This window comes from Pipistrellus hanaki (assembly GCF_964339955.1).
Source record: "Pipistrellus hanaki genome assembly, chromosome: 14".
In the NCBI taxonomy this organism is placed as follows: Eukaryota; Metazoa; Chordata; class Mammalia; order Chiroptera; family Vespertilionidae; genus Pipistrellus; species Pipistrellus hanaki.
This window is the reverse complement of record NC_140516.1, coordinates 9,584,174-9,610,857: the sequence shown is the minus strand read 5'-3', so window position 1 is coordinate 9,610,857 and position 26,684 is coordinate 9,584,174. Positions and strand designations below refer to the sequence as shown.

The 26,684-nt window shown below is 47.9% G+C and overlaps 1 protein-coding gene across 3 annotated transcripts; it reads left to right on the top strand.

Annotated features, from left to right (window-relative positions):
* Positions 1 to 11,717: 11,717 nt before the first annotated feature.
* On the top strand, positions 11,718 to 26,381 carry LOC311632801 (collectin-46-like). 3 transcript variants are annotated; one of them, XM_084904666.1, is made up of 8 exons: positions 11,718 to 11,733; positions 13,691 to 13,889; positions 20,927 to 21,043; positions 21,284 to 21,400; positions 21,670 to 21,750; positions 22,167 to 22,283; positions 22,857 to 22,940; positions 25,825 to 26,381. In XM_084904666.1, exons 1-8 carry the CDS (start codon positions 11,731 to 11,733, stop codon positions 26,202 to 26,204), a joined length of 1,098 nt encoding a protein of 365 aa, XP_084760792.1. In that variant the 5' UTR covers positions 11,718 to 11,730; the 3' UTR covers positions 26,205 to 26,381. The 3 variants fall into 3 exon arrangements, with proteins under 3 accessions (XP_084760792.1, XP_084760791.1, XP_084760793.1); XM_084904665.1 differs by having other exon boundaries at positions 21,670 to 21,786; XM_084904667.1 differs by lacking the exon at positions 21,670 to 21,750.
* The last annotated feature ends 303 nt before the right edge of the window (positions 26,382 to 26,684 follow it).

Sequence of the window (26,684 nt, the reverse complement as noted above, 5' to 3'; positions counted from 1 at the left end):
AAGATTGTCTGCATCACCCCAAGACTCCGCCCCATCCAAGCGGAGTGCAGAAGGCCTCCTAGCTGAGACACTGCTGATGCTCCCAACCAATTGGCTTGGAGATCCATGCTTCCCAGTGATACCAACAATAAGCAAGGCTTAACAACAAGACAGTACACAAAGGGCTACACCAAGACTGTCCACCGCAAGAAACTGGGAAGGCTGTGCTATTGGGCTCTACCAGAACACTTAGCACACAAAACTATTCCATCAAATCAGAAAAACAACTACCCTGGTTTCCCCAAAATAAGAGTGTCTTATATTAATTTTTGCTCCCAAAGATGTGCTAGGTCTTATTTTCAGGGGATGTCTTATTTTTCCATGAAGAAGAATATGGTACACATTTATTGTTAAATGAAAATAAAGGAAATTTATTACCTGTATATGGTACGGTAGTACAGTATTTGTCAACACAAACCAGAAAAACTGTGAATCCTACAGTATCAAGAATTTACTCATTTATTCAATGACAATCATGTCATCATCTTCTGGAGCATCATCATAACAATCCAATTCCTGAATTTCCTGGTGAATTTCTTGTGACTCCATTTCTTTCAGAATCAGTGGACCAAATCTCTCATGTTTAGCAATAGTACTGTCTTTAAATGAGTACTTCTTGTCAAGGTAGCCTGCTCGCAATGCATTTGCAAAGCAACTGTCAGTGATTTTCTCACATGAATTCTTCACCCAAGTCACAACTTCTTATGGTTTAGGTTTCACAAAGTTTCCACGCTGATTTCTCTCCATTCAATTTTTAATGTAGTCATTAATTTCTATGCGCAAATTGTCTTTGAATGGCTTGTTTATTGCAATTTCAAGAGTGTGGAGATAGACCATCATTCCTGCAGGAATCATTATCTGATCTATTTTTCTTTTGTGAAGAAATGTCTTCATGTCTGTAGCACGGTGAGTGCTGGCTGCATCCCAGACTAGCAGAACTCTTTGGCTCCCTCGCATAACAAGCAGCAGCATTAAATCGACCCACTCTCTTATAACTGCTTGTGTGGCCCAGGCTTTTTCAGTTTCAAGAATAGAAATGCCGAAAACACTTTCAATCTTTTCCTTCTTGCCCTTAGAAATGATTAAAGGTGGGATTTTAGTGTCATCCAGACGAATTGCCAAAATGCAGGAAATACGTGCACTTTCATAAGCAGTGGAGGGAATGTACACTAAGAAGGCACCTCGCTGTTCAATTGTTGTTTGAGATGATTGGCCCATAAACACTGCAGTGTCATCCATAGCAATCATGTTGGAAAGATTGTATTTAGAGAAGTCAGCATCATCAATAAAGGACTTGAATGCAAGTGCTCGCTTAATAAGTTGAGTATCTTCCAACCTAAACAATGTTGTAGATCTTCTTAAAGACAGTTCATTTCACTGAAGGAAATTATCCAGCCAGTGTTGTGATGCTTTGAAGTCTTCGGGGGCTATGTCAAACTGTGGTGCCATTGCAAGGGCAAATTCTTAAATCTGAGCCCTATTCACAACCAAAGCCTTTGCTCTCCTGTCAACAACCCATTCACTGATCAGGTCTTCCAGCTCAGAAAATAATGGTTGCCAACCTGATCCACACTTGCGCTTTTTAGCATTTCCCTTGTCCACTTGTTCAATGAGGTTACCATACTCTGCTCACCATTTTTGGACCAATCGGATACTCAACATCTTCTCTGCAGAAAGCAGTAAGATTTTGGCCACAAGAGTCTTCCACGAGTCCTTTCTTGTACTCCACGGAGTAGCTTTTTCTTTTTGTGCTCATTTCTAGGGGTAAAAAAAAAGGAATTGGGGTATCAAGGTGGGGAAAGGGGGATCACTTAAAATGACACAGTGGGGATCAGAGGGGGGAATCAAAATGGCACAGGAGAATGAGACGGGAGATTACCATTTTAGTAACCCCTTTTGATCCTCCTGTGTCATTTTGAGTGCCCCCTCTGATCCTCCTCTGTCATTTTAAGTGATCCCCCTCCCCCCACCCCTTTGCCACTGAACACCTTCACCAGACATACCCCCTACCCCTTTATCAGACATTTACCCCTTGGGGCCTGCCTGGGGACTCTCACTGGGCTTGCTGGAGCCTGAATCTGGGCTGAAGCAGGGTCTTCCACTGACTGAGAACCTTCAATCATCATGAGGGCGGTTGTGAGCATCAGGTAGTGTCACCAGAGACAGGCCAGCACTCAGCACCTTCGCTGTGTCAGCTCTAATCCTCCTGTTCTTCTACAGGCATCTGTGAAAGTCTCCTCCTCTCTCCCACCCCATGCTCACTGCTCACTCCTGACCTCCCTCCGCTCCGCCTCCACACCACAGAGATGTCAGGACTCTGCGTAACGTCACTAGTTGCTAGACACCAGTCGGGGAGGCCCTAGCGACCAGTTTACGGTAAATTAATTTTCATTCTGAGACAGAGCCTGGGGGGCCCTATTTTTGGGGGGATGCCTTATATTTCACTCAGAAAGAAACAGTTAAGTAGGTCTTATTTTTGAAGATGTTTTATTTTCGGGGAAACACGGAAAATGCAGACAAGAGGCAAGACACAAAGGTAGGAGATGGAAGAATAGAAAAGAATAGACATTGAGTTCAAAACTACAGTTATAAGGCTTTTCCAGACTATCCTAAAAAAGGCCGATAAAATAAATTAGATCTATGAGGATATAAAAGGGGATCAACTAGAAATAATAAGGGATCAACTAGAAATAAAGAAAATATTGTCTGAAATTTAAAATATTACACAGAGTCCTAAAAACAGACTGGAAGATCGCAAGAATCAAGACAAAGATTTAGAACACAAAGAGCCAGAGGACACTCCCCTGCAGAAGCAAGAAGATACGAGAATCCAAAAAGTTAAAGATAGTGTAAGAAACCTCTGGGACAATTTTAAGCGAACCAACATCAGAATTATGGGGATCCCAGAAGAAGAGAGAGAGCAAGATACTGAAAGAATACTGGAAGAAATAGTGACAGCAAACTTCCCCCACCTGGGGAAAGAAATAGATTTACAAGTCCAGGAAGCACGCAGAACCCCAAACAAAAGGAATCCAAAGAGGACCACACCAAGGCACATCATAATTAAAATCTCAAGAACAAAAGACAAAGAGAGAATATTAAAAGCAGCAAGAGAAAAGCAGGTAGTTACCTATAAAGAATCACCCATAGGAATGTCAGCTGATTGACAATATCAACAGAAACCATGAAGGCCAGATGGGAATGGCAAGAAATATTCAAGGTGATGAATAGCAAGAACCTACAGCCAAAAATACTCTACCCAGCAAAGCTATCACTCAGAATCGAAGGCCAGACAAGGAGCTTCACAAATAAAAAGAAGCTAAAGGAGTTCATCACCACGAAACCAGAATTATATGAATTGCTTAAGGTAGTTCTTTAGGAAGAGAAAGAAGATAAAGATAAAAATTATGAACAACAAATACGTAACTATCAACAAGTGAAACTTTAAACCAAGGGAATTAAAAAATCTGATGAAAATTGTTAACTGGTGAAGATAATATAATCAGAGGTATAGAAGGGGAGTGGACTGATGATTCTCTGGAAAAAGGGGAGTGGGGGTGCAGGAAGAGACTGAACAAAAACTGCACCTATGGATGAGGACTATGGGGGATGGGGAAAGGACAGAGTGTGGGGTGGGAACCTGGTGGAGGGGAGAAATTGAGGAGGGGGGGCAAGAGGAACACATTTGTAATAATCTGAACAATAAATATTTATTAAAAAAATAAAGAAACTCAAATTAAACAGCAGTAAACATCCAAAAATTTATGGACTAGAGTTCAAGCTATACTCAGAGAAAATTATACTTTACTTTCATTATTAAAAATTTATATATATAAAATCCTAAGCAACCATTGCAACCAAAACAACTAAACGGATGACCAAATAGGCTGTGTGGGGTGACTAGGCCAGCAGGGGGGTTAGTGAGGAATGACCAAACATCTGTACAGCGGGCTGTGTGGGCTGACTAGGCCAGCAGGGGAGTTAGTGAGGGATGACCAAACATCTGAAGAGCGGGCTGTGTGGGGTGACCAGGCCAGCTGGGGATTATTCAGGGGAAAGCAAACGACTGAACAGCAGGTTGTGTGGAGTGACCAGGCCATCAGGGGGGTGCAATGAGGGGTGACCAGGCCAGCAGATGGGGGCCTTGAGGGGTACCATGCTGGCAGTGGGGGAAGTTGGAGGTGACCAGGACAGCAGGGGGGCCAGTTAGGAGCAATCAGTCAGGTAGGCAGGTGAGCAGTTAGTGATCCTGGATTGTGAGAGGGATGTCCAACTGCCGATTTTGGGCCTAAATCAGTAGTCATACATCCCCTGAGGTGTCCTGGAATGGAGAGGGTACAGGCTGGGCTGTGGGGATACCCCCTCCCCTCCATGCATGAATTTTGTGTACCAGGCCTCTAGTTACAAAATAAAAGCATGGGCACTGAGTGTGGTATTAAGCCATCTCTGAAGCATCTGTCCATCCTCCATCTCAGACCATGCGTGCTTCCGCCTCTGGACTCCTCAGACCCGTTTCACATGGTGCACCCCAAATGTACTCCATTTTTCCTGGTCCCTGCCCTTGGAATGCTTGGGAAACAGACCTCATCAGTGTAAGGGGAGAGGATCACCTATAAACTGCAGACAGAGCACAAAAAAGGTCAGCACAGGTATCTGGGTGGCAGAGGATGTTCTTGCTGGGTAAAGGGTCACAAGGCAACTCCCATGTAATCTGATTGTGCCTTTGTGGTTGCCAATGCCACGGTTTGTTAAGTGAACAAGAAGCTGAACTTAGCAGAAGCACCAGGAAGAGCTGGCACATGGGTTCTTTTTCACACACTATCTCAGATCTGTTGGTAGTCACTGCAGGGGTCAAATGGCCCGAGGGTCTCATCCCAGCTGAGATATGGTGTTAAGTGTAGAGAAGTCCCCAGTCTCTCCTGGCTGATGCTGAGGGGTGTGGAAGGGGAAGCATAGGGCTTGATTCTGGTTGAACGTCACAGAGGTAGCTAAGGGGGGTGCCCACACATCCAGCCTCCACAGAGCCAGTCCTGTCCTGACAGAGATTCTGACTTCAGCCTAGACACAGAGAGCTGAGGCGAGCAGACAAGAAGGAAGAGCTCACAGTGAAGGTATGGACATGAGAGACACACAGACGCAGAGCAGAGGATTAATTCTACCAGTTCCAGGGATTGCTACACGTGGGGGCTACTGCTCACCCAGTGGGACAGTGTGTCTGGTCCTGCCTCTACAAGGGAGGGGCATTTAGGAAAGGCATTCTGACTGGGTATTGCAATCAGAGCAGCAGGGAAGAAAGCAGGAACATCTGAAGTTGCAGACCAGGGCCCCACTACTCACCTGGCTCCCATGTTGGCTTTCTGAGTTTGCTCGCCTTGTCTTAGAGACACCAGCAGAGGGCAGCATGAAGCCACTGCTTTTACCCAAGAAAGAAAGCTGTGCCCAGAGCCATATTCCAAAGTAAGTCTCTCCAAGCAGCTTCTCTCTTGGATCCAACTTGGAGCTCAGTCAAGCTCCTGAGAAGGTTGTGGGGTCACACATTCTTTGGGGAGCACTGCAATTCCTTCATTTGTTTGTTTATTCACTTATTCACTCAACAGTTATTGAGAGTGAGGTGGTCCCCAGCCCTGTTATGGGCCTGGGACTTCATTGTATGACTCAGCTTATCATACTAATCACAGTAACACCAAGAAGGAATGCTTGCATGGCATTCATCATGGCCAGAGCTCTTCTGGCTGCCTTACTTGTGCCAGTCCATTTATTCCTCACAGCCCTGTGAGGGGGACACTAGTCATAGCCCATGTTTACCATGAAGGGAACCTACACCCAGAGTGTGTGTGACTTGCTCAGGACCTCAGCTGCATGGGGTGTTAATCCAGACAGTCTGGCTCCAGCATCCTCTCTTTTATTTTTTTAAACATATTTTTATTGAATTCAGAGAGGAAGGGAGAAGGAGAGAGAGATAGAAACATCAATGATGAGAGAGAATCATTGATCAGCTGCCTCCTGCAGCACCCTACAACATTAAGCCTTTAACCCAGACATGGGCTCTTGATTGGAATTGAACCTGGCATCCTCTCTCTGCAGGTTGATGCTCTCTCCACTGAGCCAAAGCAGACAGGGCTCAGCATCCTCTTAATGACTTTGTTACACTTGACGAAAACAAACAAGTAAATGGTCAGGATGATTTCAATGTCCACAACAGCCAATAAGAAAATAAACCTGGGTGTTGTAATGGGGACTGGGGTTGCAGTAGCCATACATTCGATGGTCAGATAAAGGCTTTGAAGGGGAGGACAATGGTGACAATAAGAGCCAGGCCCTGCAGGAGAAGGATCATGCTATCACCCACACAATCTCTGTTGAGCCCAGGGTGGTAGTGCTCAGCTCAAGGCCACTTGTGGACACTTTGTCCATGACCAAGCATGCACATACCTCACCTTGAGCCCCTGACACCACCCCCAACTAATACTCCTCATTGAGGGGTGTGCAAAGTAAGGCAACTGGATATAGGCTTGGGATAGGGGGTAGAGAGGTAGTGGCTGAGTCAGCTAACTGCAGGATGCTGGGAATTTCAAGCACTGGGTCTCCTGGTTTCTGTACAGAAACACACACTCACACATGCACAAAGACCCCAAATCATGTGCACACAATTCCCCACTCACTGTTTCACCTGGTATTTCACAGAGATGTTCCAGACCCAGGCCCATTACCTGAAGCTAGGAGGCAGTTAGACCCTGGAAATGCAGAGGGAAGGATTTGGGTCAGCAGTTGTGTTTGACTAGTGGGCCATGAGCAGCTGACGGAGATATTTGGGATCTGACACTGTAGAGTTAAGCAGGATCCCCTTCACCTGGTGAAGGTCTACATAGATGGAGAAGCCTTGGCCCCTGGCTTCTGGGTCTCCCTGTAAAGGTAAAAGGCAGTCAAAAAGCTACTGGTATGGTTGTGTTTCCTTGAGCAGTGGTTTCCAAAACTGGCTAAACATCTGGATCACCTAAGGACCCTACTACGGTGAAGGACTCTGAGCTTTTGATGCACTGGGTCCACAGCACATCCAACTTGACCTTATGACTCACTCTGCCAAGCCTTCCAGGTAGCTCTGCTGGCATGCCTCTGAAGAGCCACATAAGGTGGCACTCAAGGTTACAAAGACAGCATCACTTTACAAAGTTCACTTCCCAACATCCCCATGGTGACATTCGGTCTCTTCCTGGTTAACAGGAAATGAATCTCTGATTCTTGGGAGTTCTAATGCACAGAACAGTTACACAATTACGAAAAACAACCTTCTAGATCAGAGGCCCTCTGCCACGTGCAAATACAAGTCCAGTTCTGCCAGTGACCCAGCTCTGGTGGATCTCTGACAGCCATGGGAGGGAAGCAGGTGGCCCAGGGCACAAGAGAGGGCAGAGGAATGTGAATTCTAGACCATTAGCCTGTACCCCAAGTCCCCATCCTCTGGTATGGGCATGGCTGAGAGTGAGAACAGCAGAGTTGTAGGGCTCCCCTGAAAGATGATCCTGCAGGAGTCTTTCAATTCCAGATGCAGAGCTCAGTTGCATCAGGGCGATGAACATTGAAAGCTCTCCTAGCTGCTTGCCCTCTGATGGCGGAAGGAAATCTCACTGGCTGGGTCTATACTACCTCAGGAGACCATGGACTTACATGAACTTTAAATTCCAGGTTCCCATCTTTAGAGCAAGTTGAACACACCATTCTAACTTACTCAGTGTTGCTGTTGATGGACTTGGAAAACAGGTGATCCATGATCAGGCAACAATGACTTTGCACAAAATGGCAGGTAACCAACACTGAAAACAGTTCTGGGATCCTGCAGCGTTTGCTCCTGAAATGGGCCGCACGGATCTGAATCTGTGTGACCATTGACTCCTCAGCTTTAGCAGGGAGAAGCCTCGACAGAGCAATTTAGATATAGAGATTGAGGCCACTCAATGCATTAGGCAGGGACATGCTTCGCAACCTTGCATTTCCCACCAACCTACTGCCTCTCATCCAGCCTCAACATGGCTCAGGCTTGTTCTCTCTGGGACACAACCCTGGAGTCAGGGCCCAGGCTCCACAGAGGTCTCAGCACCAGCCTTCTGTCTAGGAATGTGCTGAGCCATGGCCTTCAGTTCCTTACTCTTTGCAAGAGGCAGCAGAGAAAATTGCAAGTCAGATAGATCTGCGAGTTTCTTGGTCCAAAAGCCATCCTGGGGAGGGATATGGCAACAGCAGGGCTCAAAAGGTCACTCAGTTCTCCCCATTCCTGAAGCCCTGGGAAGCCTGGATGAACTGTAGTTACTATCATTAGACTCTCATTAGAATAGTGTATTTTTACATTTATGCCACCCTCAACGGAGCTAACTTGCATGGGTTCCACTACTTATTGATAAGAATTGGGAAGTGAATTTCAGGGAGGTGGTTGCCTCAATCCTAGATGGAGGCAGAATCGTGGCAGGCAGATGCATTTAGAGAGAGGAGTTCTGAAAAGACGATTTGGTGTGACGTCAGGAGAAGAATAGGCAGAGGAGAAGGCTGGAAGGGGAATGGAAGAATTTAGCTTGTCCTGTAGATTTTTACTGTTTCCCTGACTAGGGGTGACCATTACATGCTGGGAAGAAATCCATGTGAGGTACAATTTTATATATAATTTTATATATAAAATTCTACAATTTTATATCTAAAGATACTGTCCTTTATGCTCAGTATAAACACGAAGACATTCCCCTCAGGGAAGAGCTTGGTCCCCCGTCCATTACAAAATATAGAAATAATTATATAATGGTTACCAGTCCGTTTTCTCCTTGTTTTCTTGGCTGTAGGAAAGGGCACCTGGGGAAGGCCTCTCCCTACATTCACTTGTCAGATCCAGTCCATGAGTCCACATGGCATTTTTGGGGGTGTACCCATTCAACAAATACTCATCAAGCACTTCCTAAGTTTATGGTGCTCTCTCTGGGAGTTCAGATACAAAGAAAAACAGAATAGAAAACTAATTTTATTTATTTTTATTTTTAAAAATGTATTTTTTTTTTTTTACAGAGAAGAAGGGAGAGGGATAGAGAGTTAGAAACATCAATAAGAGAGAAACATCAATCTGCTGCCTCCTGCACATCTCCTATGGGAATGTGCCCATAACCAAGGTACATGCCCTTGACCCGAATCAACCCTGGGACCTTTCAGTCCACAGGCCGACGTTCTATCCTCTGAGCAAAACCGGTTAGGGCTAGAAAACTAATTTTAATAAAAACATCTTATTAAGTGGCCTTTGGCACATTCATGAACTATTTTTCAACCTTATTTGGTGAATGGGCTCCAAGTGCAGCTGCAATTCACTGTCTCCTCAGTTTGCTACCTGGGTTCTGCAGCATGTCAGCTCCAACAACCCTGAGATTGCTACAAACATGCATGGTCATGAGCAGGACTGTGGGCCCACAGTGTCAGAATCCTGCTCAGAGGGAGGTCTGGTCGGCCTTCTGGTTGACGATATATCATTTGACCCACAGGGTGTGAAGCTCACCATTGGGGAGTTTCTCCTCTTGTAACTACTAATAATGGACCCATTGACCTATAATGGGATGAGGATGTCCCCAGAGGAAGGGAACACTGAACATGGACAGACTGAGACTGGTGGTGCCCTGTGAAGAGGGAGGTCAGGACATTTTGCCCCACAGCAGTGATGCTGGCACATGCCATATCAAATCAGTGTCCTAAAGGTATGCTGGAAGGAAAGGCTGTCTTTGTCCTCCAGATTGCCTGGTGGCAGTAAGGAGGCCGCAGCCAATTGGAGATTCCTGGGACTAATCATAGTACCGTGTTGGTGTGGTAGCAAAAGGGGTTCCATGGAACATAAGCTCCCAGAGTGTTCTGATCACAGATTTCTAATTGGGCAGGTCACAGTGAGTAGTCACACTGTAGGCATTTAGTATTTTTAGTACGTAAAAGGGTTAACACACCTTTGAACGGCCTCTTTTTAGACCCCTCAAGAGAAACCACCCTCAAGAGATATGGAGGGAGTGCAGGGAAAGAATTGCATCTCATCCTGTGAGCCAACATTCGCTACCACCTCTGGTGTGTTGGACCCTGTGGTGGGACAGCAGACACACCAGCTTTGACTCTGAGTTTCTCCCAGGCTCCTAAGGAGACAGATAACTTACACATTCCATTACCAAAACCATATACTTTTTTTTCCCAACTTCATTAGAATTCTTAATTCTTAGAAAACTTTACTTGTAGTGACATCTAAAAGCAAGTAATTAGCATTTTCTAGATTGGCAAATTTATGAATACACTCGATAACTTCCAGAAACAGGCATTTTTCATTGGCAATTAGATTCACATTTTCAAGAAATCTACTTCAAATAAAGTTCAAAAATATTCATTCACAGATTCAATGTATTTTTTCTTACCAACTGTATGAGAGTTTAAAGTTAATTATTACCCAAGCCATTTTATTGACAAATTTTGTAACAGAGATAAATAACATGAACTTATTTTTGTAAACCCAGGAAAACAAACATGTATATTATGTTAATAATTTTGAAAGACATTCACTAATCTTAAACCATCATTTGAATTCTTGGTGATTAATAATGAAAGAGTTTTATCATTTGGGGCACAAGTGGCAATACTATGGGATCCTGCTTCAAAAAAGTGCAGTATAGGAAACAAGAGCCTTTCCTATGAGCCGAGGAAAACTGGCATTATAGATTCTACAATACACCAGGAGAAGCCACAGCAGCAACAAACCCCAGGAGCAGTCAGCATCCCCAATGGAGTGGCCAAAGGAGAGTATTGCAGGCATTGGGCAGCTGGTATGTGGCCTTAGGCAAAGGTCCACTGATGCTAGAGATGAAGCCACAGGGACCAAGAAGGGAGCAGAGAGGACAGCAACAGCAGCAGGGCAGACAGCTGCCCCATAGCCACTGGAAGTCAGAGTTTCTCCTAGGGGAGGCCTGAAATAGTGTGTCAGAAGCTCAGGGGTCCAAACTGCTCACTAAAGCAACCCACAGAGGCAACAGCAGCTAAGGAGTGGAGAGATGATGGCAAGGATTTCAGGACATCCATCCTAGGAAGCAAAAGAGTGACTCCTGCCAAGTGGCAGCTCCCCCAGCTACTCTCCTCACAGAATGCTGCAGCCTCGGCAACCCCTCCAGCTACTCCACCCCTGCCCAGAAATGCCAAGAAGCTCCCAGCCCTTTCCCAATATCTGGGTAGTAACGTTGAGGTGAAGCACAAAGTGAAGATGACACAGCCAGCCTTGGCTCTTGAAATATGCAAATGCATATGCTTTTGGAATAGTTGTAGGTTATTGAGCAACTTGCTTCTTCATCTGCCCCTCACTCTGCTTCCTTAGCTTTGTTCTTCTCAGGACCTCAGATTCCTGGAAATCTGTAAAACCCAGACACTGATAATTGCCGCCAAACACCCAGAGCCCAGTGAAGAACAGATGAGGTCATGCCCTGGGTGCTCCATAAATTCTAAGGTGACATGTGTGTAGTGTTGGGAGCTCAATAGCAAGTTTCCAGAACCCAGGTGGGGGTGAGAGTGAGTCAACAAGGAAGAAAATTATCCAAAAGAGTTCTTAAAAACCAGTGCCTGGTGGCTCAGGTGGCAGGGCAGCATAAATAGCCTGTGTGTGCCAGGAAGTGTGCATTTGCTTGAAGACCCTGAGCCCTCAAGGAAGCAATGGTGAGTGTCTCTGGGCCTGCCTCTCTTTTCATTTTCTCTGTTTCCAGCGAAATTCCCCCTGTCTGTTTGGGGTCTAATGTAGTAGTGTTGAGGAAGATAGGGTCTATGTACCTCTTCTGGGCTGAGCGGTGTGGGTGTGGGTGTGGCTGCGGGCCTGAGAGGGCAGCATAGTGGGGGAAGAAGGACTGTTTTTCTTCCCCTCACTCTGCTTCCTTTGCTCAGTGGGAGATTTGCCTTCTATGCTGGGGAGGGTGGGTGAGTGAGATATGCCACCCACCCAGTCCCCAGAAGCCATTGTCAGGAAGCCTCAGGTGGGCATGCAATTTCAACTTCTCACTGGGCTCATTGAACTTCTGATTTCTTCAGAAAGGAAGTTGGTGGAGGAGAAATAGCCCAGGCCCGGGTCAAAGTTTACCACATCCTGGTACAAACTGCCCGTTGAACATGGATAAACATCTTTCCTCTTAGCTTCAAATCTTTGTCTTAAAAATACACACTTTGGACAAGTTTAGTAATTTCTACTTAATTTTTAGATGCGTCATTTTTCATTATACTTTAGTCTGAAATCGAGGCATAAAGTGAACAGTATGTGGTTTAAGGGGTTGTGGCTCTACCTACTACTTCTATAGGCCTAGCAAAGAGGCCTCATCCAAGTCCTTGGTCTCAACCTTGTGAGGTGGCCCCTGCCCAGGCCTCTTCCTGCTACAATGAGCTATGGTGCCTTCTGTGCCATCTTGAGCTGCTGGGAAGAATGCCCGTTTCTTTTCATTCTTCCCCAGATGTGGGCACAGGGCCCTTGAATTGTGGCAGCTGCACACTGAGGGGCAATGTCCTGGCTCAGGCTGGATGCTTTGTTGCTCCTGGCAGAGCCTCTGCCACACCAAGGGCCATGCTGCTGGCCTGTGAGCTTGCCTGGTGTTTAGAGACTCCCATGATGCCCGAGGATGTGGTAACCTTGGAATGAGGAAGAACTGGTGCAAACAAGTTCCTCCACAGCCCAGAACAACCAGCAGGTGGAGAAGAAAGCACTTCTGTGCCAGGAAGGCCCTCTACAGCCTTCCCCTAAGGCTTTTTGGCGATCCCTTCTCCTTTGGTCCATCCCTCAGGCTTGTTCCCAGTCTCTGCAACTCCCATGCATGCTTTCCTTACTCCTAACTTTACAGTTCTCTCAAGAGGAAAGAAGCCCACCATTGGGAGTGGCCAGGTCCTTCACCCACCGTGACCTCACTTAGCTGCGGAGTCCCTCTCACATGTCACTGGACACTATTGAACATCTGTTTTTCCTACACCAAAACCACCCTCTCCCTGACCGAGCGCACCTCAAACACCCTCCTCTATGAGTCCCCACTCCCAAGTGGTCCCAGGTGGATGGCCAGCACTCTAGTTCCAGGGTCTCTCCAGCTATTCTAAGAACTTTTTCTGGGTTCCATCTGGAACTTTCTTCGTGGAGACATCTAGTCCAGGAATGGCAGACCACCTGGCAAACATGTACCCATGTGCCCATCTTGTGTTAGGATACATGTCACTGAGCATTCTGGCTCCTTTCCAGAGAAGCACTGAAACCTCCAGGAAATGGGTCTGCCCAGTCACCTTATTGATTCAAACATGGAGAAGGAGGTTCAAAGAGAAGAACTCTCCTGTCCAAAGGCACTTCCTGAATCCTTCCTGCTGTGACATGTGCCCTCAGTGAGGAGTTCCCTAGTGAAAGTGAAGTCACTAGAAGAGACAAAACAGGGCTCTGAGTAGAGGTAGAGTTCAGCTGAATAACTCATGCCCTCCCAGGCCAGACTGTATGGCTGCCTTGTCCTAAGTTCCTTTCAGAGTCCTGCTCCTCCTGGTCCCACAGAAGTGGGGAGGAGGTAGGAAAGTGCCTCTCTGACTTCTGGGTGGTGGGATAAGCACTAACCCATGTCCTGGAACCAAGAGCATGTCCTTTTCTCTCTGTCCTCCCCTGAAGGCCCTGCTTCTCCTCCTCTCAGCGCTGGTCCTGCTCACACAGCCTCTAAGGTCATGGGGAGAAGAGGTGATGATGGTTTCCCAGAAACGTTTGGTTGATGCCTGCACCCTGGTCATGTGTGGCCCTGTGGAGAATGGCCTGCCTGGTCGTGATGGACGCGATGGGAGACAGGGCCCCCGGGGTGAGAAGGGGGATCCAGGTAGAGCTGGAACCATGGGCTTTTCCTGGTGCGCATGGATGGGCATGGAATTGTAACCAGCTCAGCAACTCTGGGCATTCTGCCATGGAAACCCTGGAAATGGAAGCCCACCTCCTGGGGAAGAGGTCCCCTGGACATTCAGGCTACCTGAAAAACCTTGTTACCAGTTGGCAAATGACAGGCCGTGCTGAGCCCCAAGATGTTTTTGCACCTTCCCTAGTGGCCAGGATTCCTCCCCTAGGATTTTATGATTCCTCTCACCCTAAGAATGAGCAAATGCTGGGCAAATGACTGGTATTTGGGGTCTAGAACCAAGCACTTACAATTGCTCATTGTGGTGGAATGATTTCTGGGCAGTGTGTTAATATTTAACTAAATTCTACTGCTGCATGAGAGGTGGGCAAAGATGAGGCCCTGTGGCCCCACACTCAGTCCTTATAAAAAGGATTTACCTAAATACACTACGGAGAGGAGGAAATGGAGCTCATATTTCTGTGTCCAGCCCTCTGCTTGGGCATTCACTTTGGGAATTCATTTAATCCTATTTCTAAGTGACACTTTAACCTCATTTCATTGGTTATGAAATTGTGAGACCCTATGTGGAAGGTGATAAGGACGTGGGCTTCTGTGTCAGGCAAATCTTTGCTTGATTGTTGGCTCCATTCCACAGCAGGGACCCCTGGGACAAGCCGCTCAGTGTGCACATCTGTAAGTGGGAAGAATTTCACACAGTGACAAAAATTGAGCCAAGGCTTTCCTCTTTGTTGAATCTCCAGGATAAAGTTGTATTTTCCTCTGTACTACCAGGTGAGTTCTCCTACGCTTTCTAAAGGTGCTATTATTAAGGGTGTTATGCAAGATATACCCCTATAGGGGAGAGTCCAGGTCTGACTGACAAGATGAGAGAATTCAATAAACCAGCAACAAGGATGAAGGGACTGTTGTGGCCCTGAGCTGGGCCAAGAGAGGGATCAAGTGTGATCTTTATCTTTGTGGAGATTGCATTTTGATTGAAGGAAGAAGAAGACATTTAAGCTGGAAAGAATAGGTAACTTTGCCAGCTTTGTGGGTGAGGAACAAGGGAGTATTCATCTGTCCCTTTCAGGAATGGGCTGGGGCTTAAGACAGCGCATGGAAGTGGACCCAGAAGGAGGGTGGTGTGCAAGGTGCCAGCTCTCTCTTGGGGAATCCCAGCTCTCTCTAGCTCCCAGTGGAGCCCTGAATTAGAAACAGCCTTTCCCTCTGAACTGTTGTGTGGAGTATGGCTGAGACCTCCCTCTCTTCTGCATGTGCCTCGTGCACATTGCAAGCCTGGCCTTGTGTTGGGACTTCAAGAGAGAACGATACCCATTCAGACTGGGGACCATGCTCCACACTGACTCCTTAACCCCAGGCACTTCAGACATGTGACCCTCATGGGTCCAGAATTTCCTGGAGAGTTTGGAGCAGCCTCTGACCCTGATCCAAGTATGTGTGGGTGAGACTTATGACCATATGCCCTTTAGATTCTGATGCATGTGGTCTCAAGGTCAAGATAGATCTGAATGGCAGACCCTTGAGCAGAGGAGGAGGGTGGAGCCGGGTTCCTGTGGCGAAGACCAGATGTATCATGGAGGGCCAATGAGACCTGGACTCTGTCTTATTTTTTAAAATATATTTTATTGATTTTTTTACAGAGAGGAAGAGAGAGGGATAGAGAGTTAGAAACACCGATGAGAGAGAATCATCGATCAGCTGCCTCCACAACCAATGTACATGCCCTTGACTGGAATCGGACTGGGACCTTTCAGTCCACAGGTGGACCTCTATTCACTGAGCCAAATAGGTTTCAGCTGGACTCTGTTTGGGGGGCTGTGTTTATGGGCACAATTTCCTTTGTTCAGCATCTAGATGCCTGCCTGGATGGGATCCCATGAGCGCCCCCCGAAGGGCATGCCCCCCCCCCTTAGAGGAAAACTACACACTTCACAGCAGCGGACAGAGCCCCTCTCTCCCCTGCTTATGTCTCTGATCTCATCTCCTTATCCTCCTCCCACAGTCACTGGGCTCTGACCACACCGGCTCCTCAGTGGTCCGATTCCACCCCAGTCCCCCTGCCTTCCCGGAGCCCTGTCAGTGCTCTTCCCATAGGCACACCCCTCTCCTCCTTCACAGCTTTACCCACAGACCTGGCTCAGTGAGTCCTCTCAGACCACCCACCTGAGAAGACAGCCCCTGACAGCACTCCATGTTTTATTACCTCTGTGGCTCTTACGCTAACCCAGTAACCACATAGTGTGCATTTATTTTTATTATCTGCTTCTATGCAATTGAATTTAAGGTCCCTGAGTACGGAATCAGATTGGTTGTCCATCTCCTTCACCACTTCCCTGCACTTAAGATAGAAGCTAGTAGAATGAATAAGAGATGCAAGGAGAGGCGGAATTTGGGTACAGTAAGGAGTGGCCAAACTGCTGGTCCGCAAAGCTGCATTTCATTGGCATGAAGGTACAGGGCTAGACACCCTGGTGATACTGGGATGCAAAATCGGGCTGGGTGGACGGGGGCAAAGGGGTTGAATGGGGGACATCAGTAATACTGTAAACAGTTAAAAGAATTGGAAACAAAACAAACAAAATTAGTGCTTTAGGAGGCATGTGTGCTTGGTGATGAGGGTGTGGCTTCCCCCACCTCAGAGCTCTCATGGCCTCCATGGCTGGGTGCCAGGGATGGGCAGCCTATAACGCTCCCTTCTAGGGAATGGCTTCTTCCCTTGGCCCATCTGCCTGCTGCCATCTCAACCAGGGTGGAGCCCAAAAGAAGTTCAGATGGGGTCCCCGCAGCTCTGCCCCTGATGAATGTGGAATGTGGGGCCCATCCTCTAACCCTCTGGGTTCCATTTCATTCCTAGGGAGGGCTGTAGCTGAAAGCAGGATACAATGCCCAGCACACAGCCTCTTAAAGTCATCATCCCCCCTCCTCCCTCTTCCTGCCCCACTGGGCCTGGCCCTCCTGCCCTGGGAGCATGGATTCCATGTTTTAAATCTCACTGCTCCTCTACAAATCTCTAAATCTTCCTCACCTTGAAGTCCCATTTCCTCCATCGGGAAAAGTGCTCTGAGCACAGGAGTGTGTGCTGAACTTGGGGTGCTGGATGGGACAAGGGGCACCTCACACATTGCCTTCCACACTCATTGCTGTGCCTCATGGTTCAGTATTCTGCAACCAATCCCTTACAGAACAGGACCTGGTGCTCACACTTGCATCTCAACCGGTGCTAAGCATGACCTTGTTTCTAGTGAACAAAGAAAATAATGAGTAAATGGAAAAGGAAGTGAATGAACAGTTGGGTGTTATCTCCCTCTCTTTCCTTGCTTTATTACTCATAATAAATCAATGTTACTCATTTATTTGTTAATTGAATTTATGGGATGACATTGGTTAATAAATTATATAGGTTCTATTATAAATCACCTGTATTTTGTATTATGTGTTCATCACCTCAAGTCAAGTCTCCTTCCATCACCATTTATTACTCATGTACCCTCTCCTGCCTTCCCCCACTGGCCTTTCCTTCAGGTGTTTTTTCTTTTCTTTTCTGTTTGCACATGAAGGTTCATAGCAGCTTAATTCACAACAACCCAATGTGCATCAACTGATGAATGGATAATCAATATGTGCTCTATCCATAAAATGGCGTATTATTCAGTTACACAATGGCATATTATTGAGCCATTCCATGGCATATTATTAAGTTATACAAAGAAGTGAGACATTCTACAAAGTGAATAAACCTCAAGAACTCAATGCACGTTAAAAAAAAAAAAAAAAAAAAAAAAAAGCCAGACAAGAAAGGTAACATATTGTATAATTCCATTGATAAGAATTATCTGGAGTAGGTAATAGACACAAGAAGCAGAGTTGTGATAGCCAGGGGTGGGGCGGGGGCATGGGGAATAGGGAGTGGCTGCCCAAAGCCTAGGGGGTTTTCCTTTGGGGTGGTTAAACGTTTTGAACTAAATACAAGTGGTTGTTGTATGACATTGTGAAGGTGCTAATTACCACTGAACTGTATACTTTTAAAGGGTTGGTTTTACATTCTAGAACTTTCTGCCAGGGCTGATTAGCAGACCCTGACTGACAGATGAACAGAATACTCCGACACAGGATTTTGAGCTACGCTACTCTTTTACTTCAATTGTAAAAGCTGTCCTGTACGCTTGCCTTGTTGGCTTTTTGTTGTAACAATAGCTTGAGCTCAAATTAACCTCCAGATACAATCAGCAGGGTAAGTATCCTTGAGGAAGTATATGCTTCTACAAGGTCAGGTCTTTAAAGGTTAAATACAGAGATTCTAGTGAAACACCCCATGATCGGACTTGTTTGGAAAAGTCAAGGTAGGGGCTGCTGCTTTCGGCAAGGTTCCCCCAGAGGCCCCTCCTTACAGACAGACATTCCTACCAAGTCCATGCTTCCCCATAACTTTCACTTCAATAAAAAGAAAGAGCCAAACTCATACAATGAAGTGTAAAATCCTTAAATGTTAATAGCCATTTGCTCCCTTTCGTGTCTTTTTTGTTAATCCTCACCCCAGGATGTTTTCCCTATTGACTTTTAGAGAGAGAGAAAAGGAGAGGGAGAGACAAAGAGACAGGAACATCGATGTGACAGAGACACATTGATTGGTCAGATGGCACACTGAGGTACGTGCCCTTGACCAGAATTGAACCTGGGATCTGTCAGTCTGTAAGCTGATGTTCTAACCCACTAGGGCTGGTTCCTTTTGTCTTTTTTGGGTAACTCTTGCATAATTTAAGACTTAGGCAGCCTGTCTTCAGATTACAAGTCTTTTTAAAATATTTGACTATTTTTCCAATAGAAAAATGCTCTGTGGTCACTAAAGATAAACAAAAAGAAGCAAGTTGAAATTATCTTTGTGACACTTAGAAGAAAAAAATAACGTTTTGAATATGTCTTTTCTGGTGTTTTCCAATAAGTTTGATGTGCACACCCTATAATGTCTGTACTTGTTTATGAAGCAGAACCATATTCAATATAATGTTTATAATATCACTTTCCCCTTAATGATGCAGTAGACAATAATTTGGCCTGCTTTCTATAGGTATCAGAACATGTGACCATGGTTTTTCTATTTATCATGGATATGTAATCCATTCTATCTAATAAAAGAGTAATATGCAAATTGACCACCACTCCAACACACAAGATGGCTGCCCCCAAGTGGACACAAGGCAACTGACACAAGATGACCAACAGGAGAGGGCAGTTGGGAGGGACCAGGCCTGCAAGGGAGGGCAGTTAGGGGTGAGCACGCCAGCAAAGAAGGGAAGTTGGGGGCAACCAGACCTGCAGGGAAGGGCAGTTTAGAGGGACCCAGGCCCGTAGGGGAGAGCAGTTGGGGACACCAGGTCTGCAGAGGAGGGCAGTTAGGAGTGACCAGGCCTGCAAGGAAGGGCAGTTAGGGGCAAACAGGCTGGCAGGGGAGTGGTTAAGGGGTGATCAGGTTGGCAGGCAGAAGTGGTTAGGGGCAATCAGGAAATTGGGCAGGTGAGCAATTGTGAGCCAGCAGTTTTGGATTGATGGGTTCCAGATTGATGAGAGTGCAGGCTGGGCTGAGGGACACCCAGCCCTCCCCACCGCCACCCCCCGCCCTTTGCATGAATTTGATGCACCGGGCCTCTAGTATATATATAAATATATATATATATATATATATATATATATATATATATATATATATATATATATATATATATATATATATATAAAAGCCTAATATGCTATTTGTCCAACCAAGCAGTCAAACAAATAATCAACTGCTTGACTGGTCACTATGACATGCACTGATCACCAGTGGGTAGACGGTTAACCAAAATTTTTAAGGCGAGTTCAGGTTCTTTGTTTTGTTTCTTCCAATCCAGATATAAGTGAGATTACACTGTGTATTTTTTAATTTGTATGACTTATGGCACTTAGCATAATTCCTTCAAGATCAATTCATATGTGGCAAATGGTAGGATTCTTTTTATGGCTGAATAGTATTCCAGTGTGTGTGTGTGTGTGTGTGTGTGTGTGTGTGTGTGTGTGTGATATTTTTATCCCTCCATCCATTATGGACACTATTAGGTTGTTTCCACCTCTTGGATACTCTAAAAAAATGTTGCAAAGAACATGATGGTACCAATATCTTTCAAATTAGTGTTTTATTTCCTTTGGATAAAACCCAGAAGTGGTATTGCTGGGTCATACTTTTAAAAAATATTATCTTTTTAATGTCTTAAGGAACTCCAGATTGGTCTCCATAGTGGCTGCACCAAATTACAATCTCACCAACAGTGCATAGGGGTTCTTCTTCTCCACATCCTCAGCAACACTTGTGCTCTTTTGTGTTTTTAATAGTCGCCATTCTAGGAGGTGTGAGATGATATCTCATGGATTTGATTTGCATTTCCCTGATGACTCCTGTCAGGGACCATTTCTGATATAAAGTTTGGTCCTAGGAAGGGGAAATCCAGGAGTCCATGATCCAGGGTGGTGGTTGGCAAATTGCAGCTCACGAGCCACATGCGGCTCTTTGGCCCCTTGAGTGTGACTCTTCCACAAAATACCACGTCCTGAGAGAGCCTATTTTGAAGAAGTGGCATTAGAAGAAGTTTAAGTTTAAAAAATTTGGCTCTCAAAAAGAAATTTCAATCATTGTACTGTTGATATTTGGCTCTGTTGACTAATGAGTTTGCCAACCACTGATCCAGGGTGAAAGCTGGCAGATCCCCTGCTATAATCCTGCAGCATGGGGGCAGGCACTGGGCACTGCATGGAAATCAGACGGTCCTTGGCTGGAACCCCCTCCAGCTCTGGCAGGCCTGTTTCCTCGCCTGTGAAATGGGGTTGTACATACTGGTCTCCTGGGTCACCACTTACTGAGGAGTGTGGAGGTGGAATGTCTACACCTGCAGAACATGAAGGAACATGACCTGCATCGCTAGCTCCTCCTAGGCTTTGAGCCAGGTTTATGCCCATTTCTTCTGCTGCTACAGGTCCACCAGGAGCTCCAGGGCCAAGGGGGATGCCTAGACCTGTTGGTCCAGTTGGGCCCAAAGGGGACAACGGCTCTGCTGGAGAACCTGGACCAAAGGGAGACTCGGGGCCACGTGGTGAGCAGTGGGTGGGGACTGAAATGCCTGACTGTAGGCCATGCGGGAGGTTGCACATACCCACCCAGGAAGAAGGGTGCCCAACTGGTGGCGCTGGGTTCACACAGGGAAGGCGGTAATCCTTCTGGGCGGCATCCGTAGTCTGGAGCTGTTGTCTGACCTCTATGACTACTCTTGCTTTCTCACCATCTCCCCCTTCTGAGAAGACCGAGTGCACTGATTGGCTGTTCCTTTTCCCAGGACCTCCGGGACCTGCAGGTGTACCTGGGCCACCTGGAAGAGAGGGTCCCTCAGGAATGAAGGGGGATGTAGGCCCCCAAGGCGAACCTGGCCCCAAAGGAGAGCCTGGGCCCCAAGGTAGGAGGTTGATGTTTGGTGGTCCGGAAGGGAGAGGGAGGAATGACAATGGCAATCCCTGATGTGACCTAAGGATGCTCAGCGTGCCAGGGAAGCCAGGCCTTCACCTCTGGCAGGCCTTGCTGTGGTCCCTGCACCCCACTCCCCTACATCTGTGGAGCTAAGACAGTGGGGACTGTGCACTGTCTCCCTCTCCAAGTTGAGCTGAGGAAATGATCCCGTATGCACACACTGTCAGCAGCCTTTGTTCCAATCTGTTCCTTCCTCAGGAGAAGTTGGTGCCCCAGGCATGCAGGGCTCTGCAGGGCCAAGAGGGCCCCCAGGTCTCAAAGGAATGCAAGGTGCCCCTGGTGAGCCTGGAGCCCCTGGGAATGCAGGGCCAGCAGGTGAGTGATGGGCACAGCTGGGGCAGGCCTTCGGTTCTCCTGTGTGTACCTGAAGTTGTGGATCCCTGTCCCTCTCCCATCACCTGCCAGCTCAGAGCTGCAACACTGGGCATGGGGATTCTGTGCAAGGAGGTACCTCACTGGGCTTGAGCTCTGTAACTGAGGAGAGTGGGGAGTGAGCAGCAGGGACAGTCTGCATCCTGGGAAGGCCGGGTGCTGGATGCTGACACAGTAGTGCACAGAGCGGGTGCTTGGCTGGCTTTGGGACAGACTGTACGTGGGAGGGTGTATTGTGGGACAGTAGCACAGTCCATATGCTGGAAGGGAAAATGCAGGAGAATGTGTGCCGAGCTTACTCTCCTCTTCTTGTCTGATCTCAGGGCCTGCAGGACCCCCGGGCCCATCGGGACCTCCAGGCGCCAGGGGCCTCCAGGGACTGAAGGGAGACAGAGGTGCTCCTGGGGAGAGAGGACCAAAGGGAGAGAGTGGACTTCCAGGTAAGGTCACCTCCCCTAGCTCTGGGGCCCAATCAGTGTGCAGAGGGAAGAGGGCCTACTGCTCAGTGGTCAGCCCACTTTGGGGGCGGGGTGGGGTTGTGAATGCCGAAAGGCTGTTGGACTAAAGGCAGGAAGATGAGGTTCTTTCTAGAGAGCCCCGGTACTCGGGTTCAAGCCTGAGCAGCTTCCCATCAGGTCACTGGGATAGCTCAGCTCTCTTCCCAGCTCATCAGAGATCTTTGAGCATCAAATATCCCAGAGATGGGAAGTACTTAATGGAAATGCAATTCCCCATCTCCCCAACGCGCATCTACTAATGTGCTCCCAGATTCTTAGATTTTGCTGTGAAATGTCATCTGGATCAGCGTTAGTGGGGTGCCAGGACCTGCCCAAGGCACGGTGTGCTCACAACAGAGCCTCAGGGAACTCAAGGGCAGGAGGGCCAGCTGGGGCACAGCTCCTTCCCCTGCCCCAAGAAAGCCTATCACTGAGCACCCTTTCCTTGGGACCCGGACTCTGAGTAAATGCCTGGCTGTGAGGGACTAGTCTTCACTGGGCCCCTCTCTCCTGCAGACATCGCTGCTCTGAGGCAGCAGATGGAGACCTTGCAGGGGCAGGTGGGACGCCTTCAGGGAGCCTTCCTTCAGTCTAAGAAAGGTGAGTGCCTGGACTGAACCAGTCTCCAAGGGCAGGCCCCAGGCGGGTCCTGAGGCAGGCTGGTCCTAGGATTGGGGGCTCTAGGATGGTAGTGAGTTTGGACAATGGGCTGGACCTGGGACTGGGGCTGGACCTGAAGCTAAGCGTAGGGTGGGGCAGAGCAGGGCAGCCACATGTTCCAGGAGCTGGAAGCAGATGCAAGGGACACATAGGAGGCTGTGGCCCCTACACCAGCTCAGTGAGCTGGCACCAGCATGGTCAAGGCTACCAAGCTTCAGCCCCCACCAATCACAGCCACCTGGGACCTGAACAGTTCAATGCCCAGCCCAGCTGTTCAGTCCTTCCCTCCTGCTGACTTGTGCTGGGCCCATGACACCCCACTACCCAGGATGCATTTCTGATCTTTATGGGGCTAGGTGTGCAGACCCCCCTAAGATGTTGCTGCCCAGCCCACAGCAGCAGTGACTCCAGACAACTTTCCTGAGAGTTGGGGCTTGGATGCTGTGTTAGGGTTCAAGGCTGTGAGGGTGTGACCTTGGCATTTGGCCATTGAGTGTCTCACCTCAGACAGGCCCTGGGTCCGCCAAGGGGCAAGCTGCCTTTGGGCTCTATCTAGTGCTAGGCTCTCCCGTCCTCCCTGGGTGTTCATGGTGGAGACTCTTCCCTAACTTGGGTGTGAGGAGTCAGAGGCCCCAGGAGCACAGCCAGCACCCTGTGCCTGTGGGCATCTCCACCTGAGTCCCTAGTTTGCCCCTCGCCCTCCCTGCTTTCCCCATGTCAGCTTTCAGCCCAAATCATTCAGCAAATCTCATTGATCCAAAGAGGAATTTCTGAAGGAGGAGGGCAGGCAGGGGTGAGGCATAGGTTTGGGTCTTATGTTCCTAAGGCCACTGAGTACCCATGTACCAAGGGAGAGGTTTCAAGCATTTGGTATGTCTCCCTCTCTCCACAAACATGCATGTGTGCTCAGTCCCTCACATGCACACTGATGCAAACAAAGGAAAATTTGTGTCATGCCCCTGCCACATGTGTGTGCATGACACACATGCCATCATGTATCTACACTCTTGAGCACACAGGCATATTCACACACACCCAGATGGGCCTTCAGTGCTCCCATGTACCTTCAGATGGACACGTAGCCATATTCCTGCCTGCACACACAGACCCTCCTGGGTGCATGTAATGAATGGCAGATGAACTCTTGACCAGGGCTGCTGTGGGTGCCCTCCTGAGCCTGTGTAGAGTCTGCCCCCTGAACCCTTGCGGAAGGGTCACGGTGGGTCAGTGTGCAGCCTGGGCTCCTCAACAGCCCTTTGGGGCTGGAGCACAGCCCTCTCAGGAGCCCTGAAGGCTTCTATGCACAAACCCAGCAGTCAAAGGGATGGAAAATGAGCCGGCCAGCATGTCGAAATGGTTGAGTGTTGCTCTATGAACCAGGAGATCATGGTTCAGTCCCCGGTGAGGGCATGTGTCTGAGCTATGGGCTTGATCTCTAGTAGTGGGGGTACAGGAGGTAGCCAGTTAATGATTCTCTGTCATCATTGATGTTTCTATCTCTCTTTCCCTCTCCCTTCCTTTCTAAAATCAATAAAAATATATTAAAGCGCACACACACACACACACACACACACACACACACAACAAAGGGATGGAAAATGAGATGGAATGAAAATATATAGTTGTGTTATTTTGTAAACCAGAAGATACCTTAACCAATAATCCAAATTAATTTGGAGTCTTTTATTATTACACTACCGCTAGTGTATTCTGGGCCCCAACATGGTGGCAGTCTTCCCTATTTATACTTTTCAGCTCTTAGTCTTCCAAATTTGGAATGAGACTTTCAGATCTTCTTAGAAAGAAGTGCTATGTGCTGGGACAGGGCAGTGTGACCATATCTCAAGGCCTGGCCTGGCATGAGCACTGACAACTCTGTCTGGGATATAGTTTATGGCCTCTCTGGAATGGGAGTAGTCTTATATTTTCTTATTATTTAAGCAAGCAAGCATTTACAGAAGCCATAATAGCAGGGTTAAAATTTCAAACAGCAGTTTTTACACAAAATTGAGGTTACTATGCTTCTGCTGAATGTCACACACGTGATGCTTTTTATCAATTGTACTCGCATCTTAGAGATGAGGAACTGGTAACCCAGAAAAAAAAAATTATTTTCTCTGCCACCTGGACAGGCATGGTCAAGGGGGGCTGAACACATGGCCCTCTGGTTCCCAGACAGGGCTCTCTCCAGCACTGACTCTCTCCTGACCCTGCACACCTCTCAGCTGTCTTTGGCCTCTCTCCCAGCCCTCCAGCCTCACCCAAATGCACAGCAAGGTGACAGCACTGTGCTGCACTCAGTGCAGAGATTAGCACATGGCTGCCCTCAGAGGTTCCATCCTCCTCTCTCCTTTTCCACATCCACACATGGCACGGGCCTCCCTGCCAATGCCACCTGCCCTGCTGTTACACAGGGTCCCAGTGAGAGGAGAAGGGGCACTTTCCTTGTTTGAGCTCTCAGAGGCCACACCATGCCAAAGCTTTCCAGTCCTGCCCAGGAACTGGGAAACCGATTCTGCCATGCAACATGAGGTGCGATAGAAAGAGCATGTCTCAGCTTTTCTTTGAGATCAGATAAGGGTGACTTGGGATGGTTAATGAAGTTGAGCTTCCCTCTCTGAGCCCAGAGTTCTCACCTGTAAGTAGACAGTCAGATCCACATCCCAGAGTGCACCATGGAGCCAGGGGTCTCACCTTTGTCCTCCCTGGTACTCTGAGACCCTCTATGTGAGGCCCTGGGCTCTGGTTGGAGCACAAAGGTCTCAGAGCCATGGAGCTTGGCAAGTGCCCCCAGAACCCCAACCTGACTGTCCTCTCCTCCTAGTGGAGCTCTTCCCCAATGGCCGACGTGTTGGCCAGAAGGTCTTCAAGTCAGCAGGCTTTAAGAAACGTTTCCAGGAGGCACAGCAAGTGTGCGCACAGGCCGGGGGGCAGCTGCCCTCCCCACACTCTGCAGCTGAGAACGAGGCATTGCAGGACCTGGTCGAGTTTGAGAACAAGGGTCCTGCGTTCCTGAGCATGACTGACTCCAAGACGGAGGGCAAGTTCGTCTACCCAGGAGGGGAGCCCCTGGACTATTCCAACTGGGCCTCCGGGGAGCCCAACAACGAGGATGGCAATGAGGACTGTGTGGAGATCATCAACAATGGCAAGTGGAATGACATATCCTGTGAAAAGCAGTACCTTATGATCTGCGAGTTCTGAGCTCCCGTGGTGGGTGAGAAAGCTGTGGCCCAGGAGCCTGACCCAGACCACTGTGCTGGCCACATGACAATGAAGAACTGAGGGCTCCAGCCGGGCTTCTGCACAGAGCCTTGGGAAGAGGCCAGCCAAGGGCTCCCATGGAACTCCTCTCTCAGAATAAAATATACTTCTGACTTCACACACTGGCTGCCCTGTCAGGGGGAGAAGGGGCCAGCTTGCTCTCCCAGCTGAAAGGGATAAAATTAGGTCCCAAAATCCAAAGGCTCCTCCTCAGCCCTCTGCCTCCTCAAACTGTCCACCCAGCTTGTCACTCTATCCTCTGTCACTCTTCTTCCTCTTGCTTTGGTGTCCCCTTAGGGCAGTTCCTTATCATCCCTTTTGCTAGACCCTCCTCCTCTTCCTGACCACTTAATGGAGATGTGCTCTAGCCTTAACTCTCCCTTCTCTCCCCTCCTCACCCTCACCCCAGGGATTAGCTAT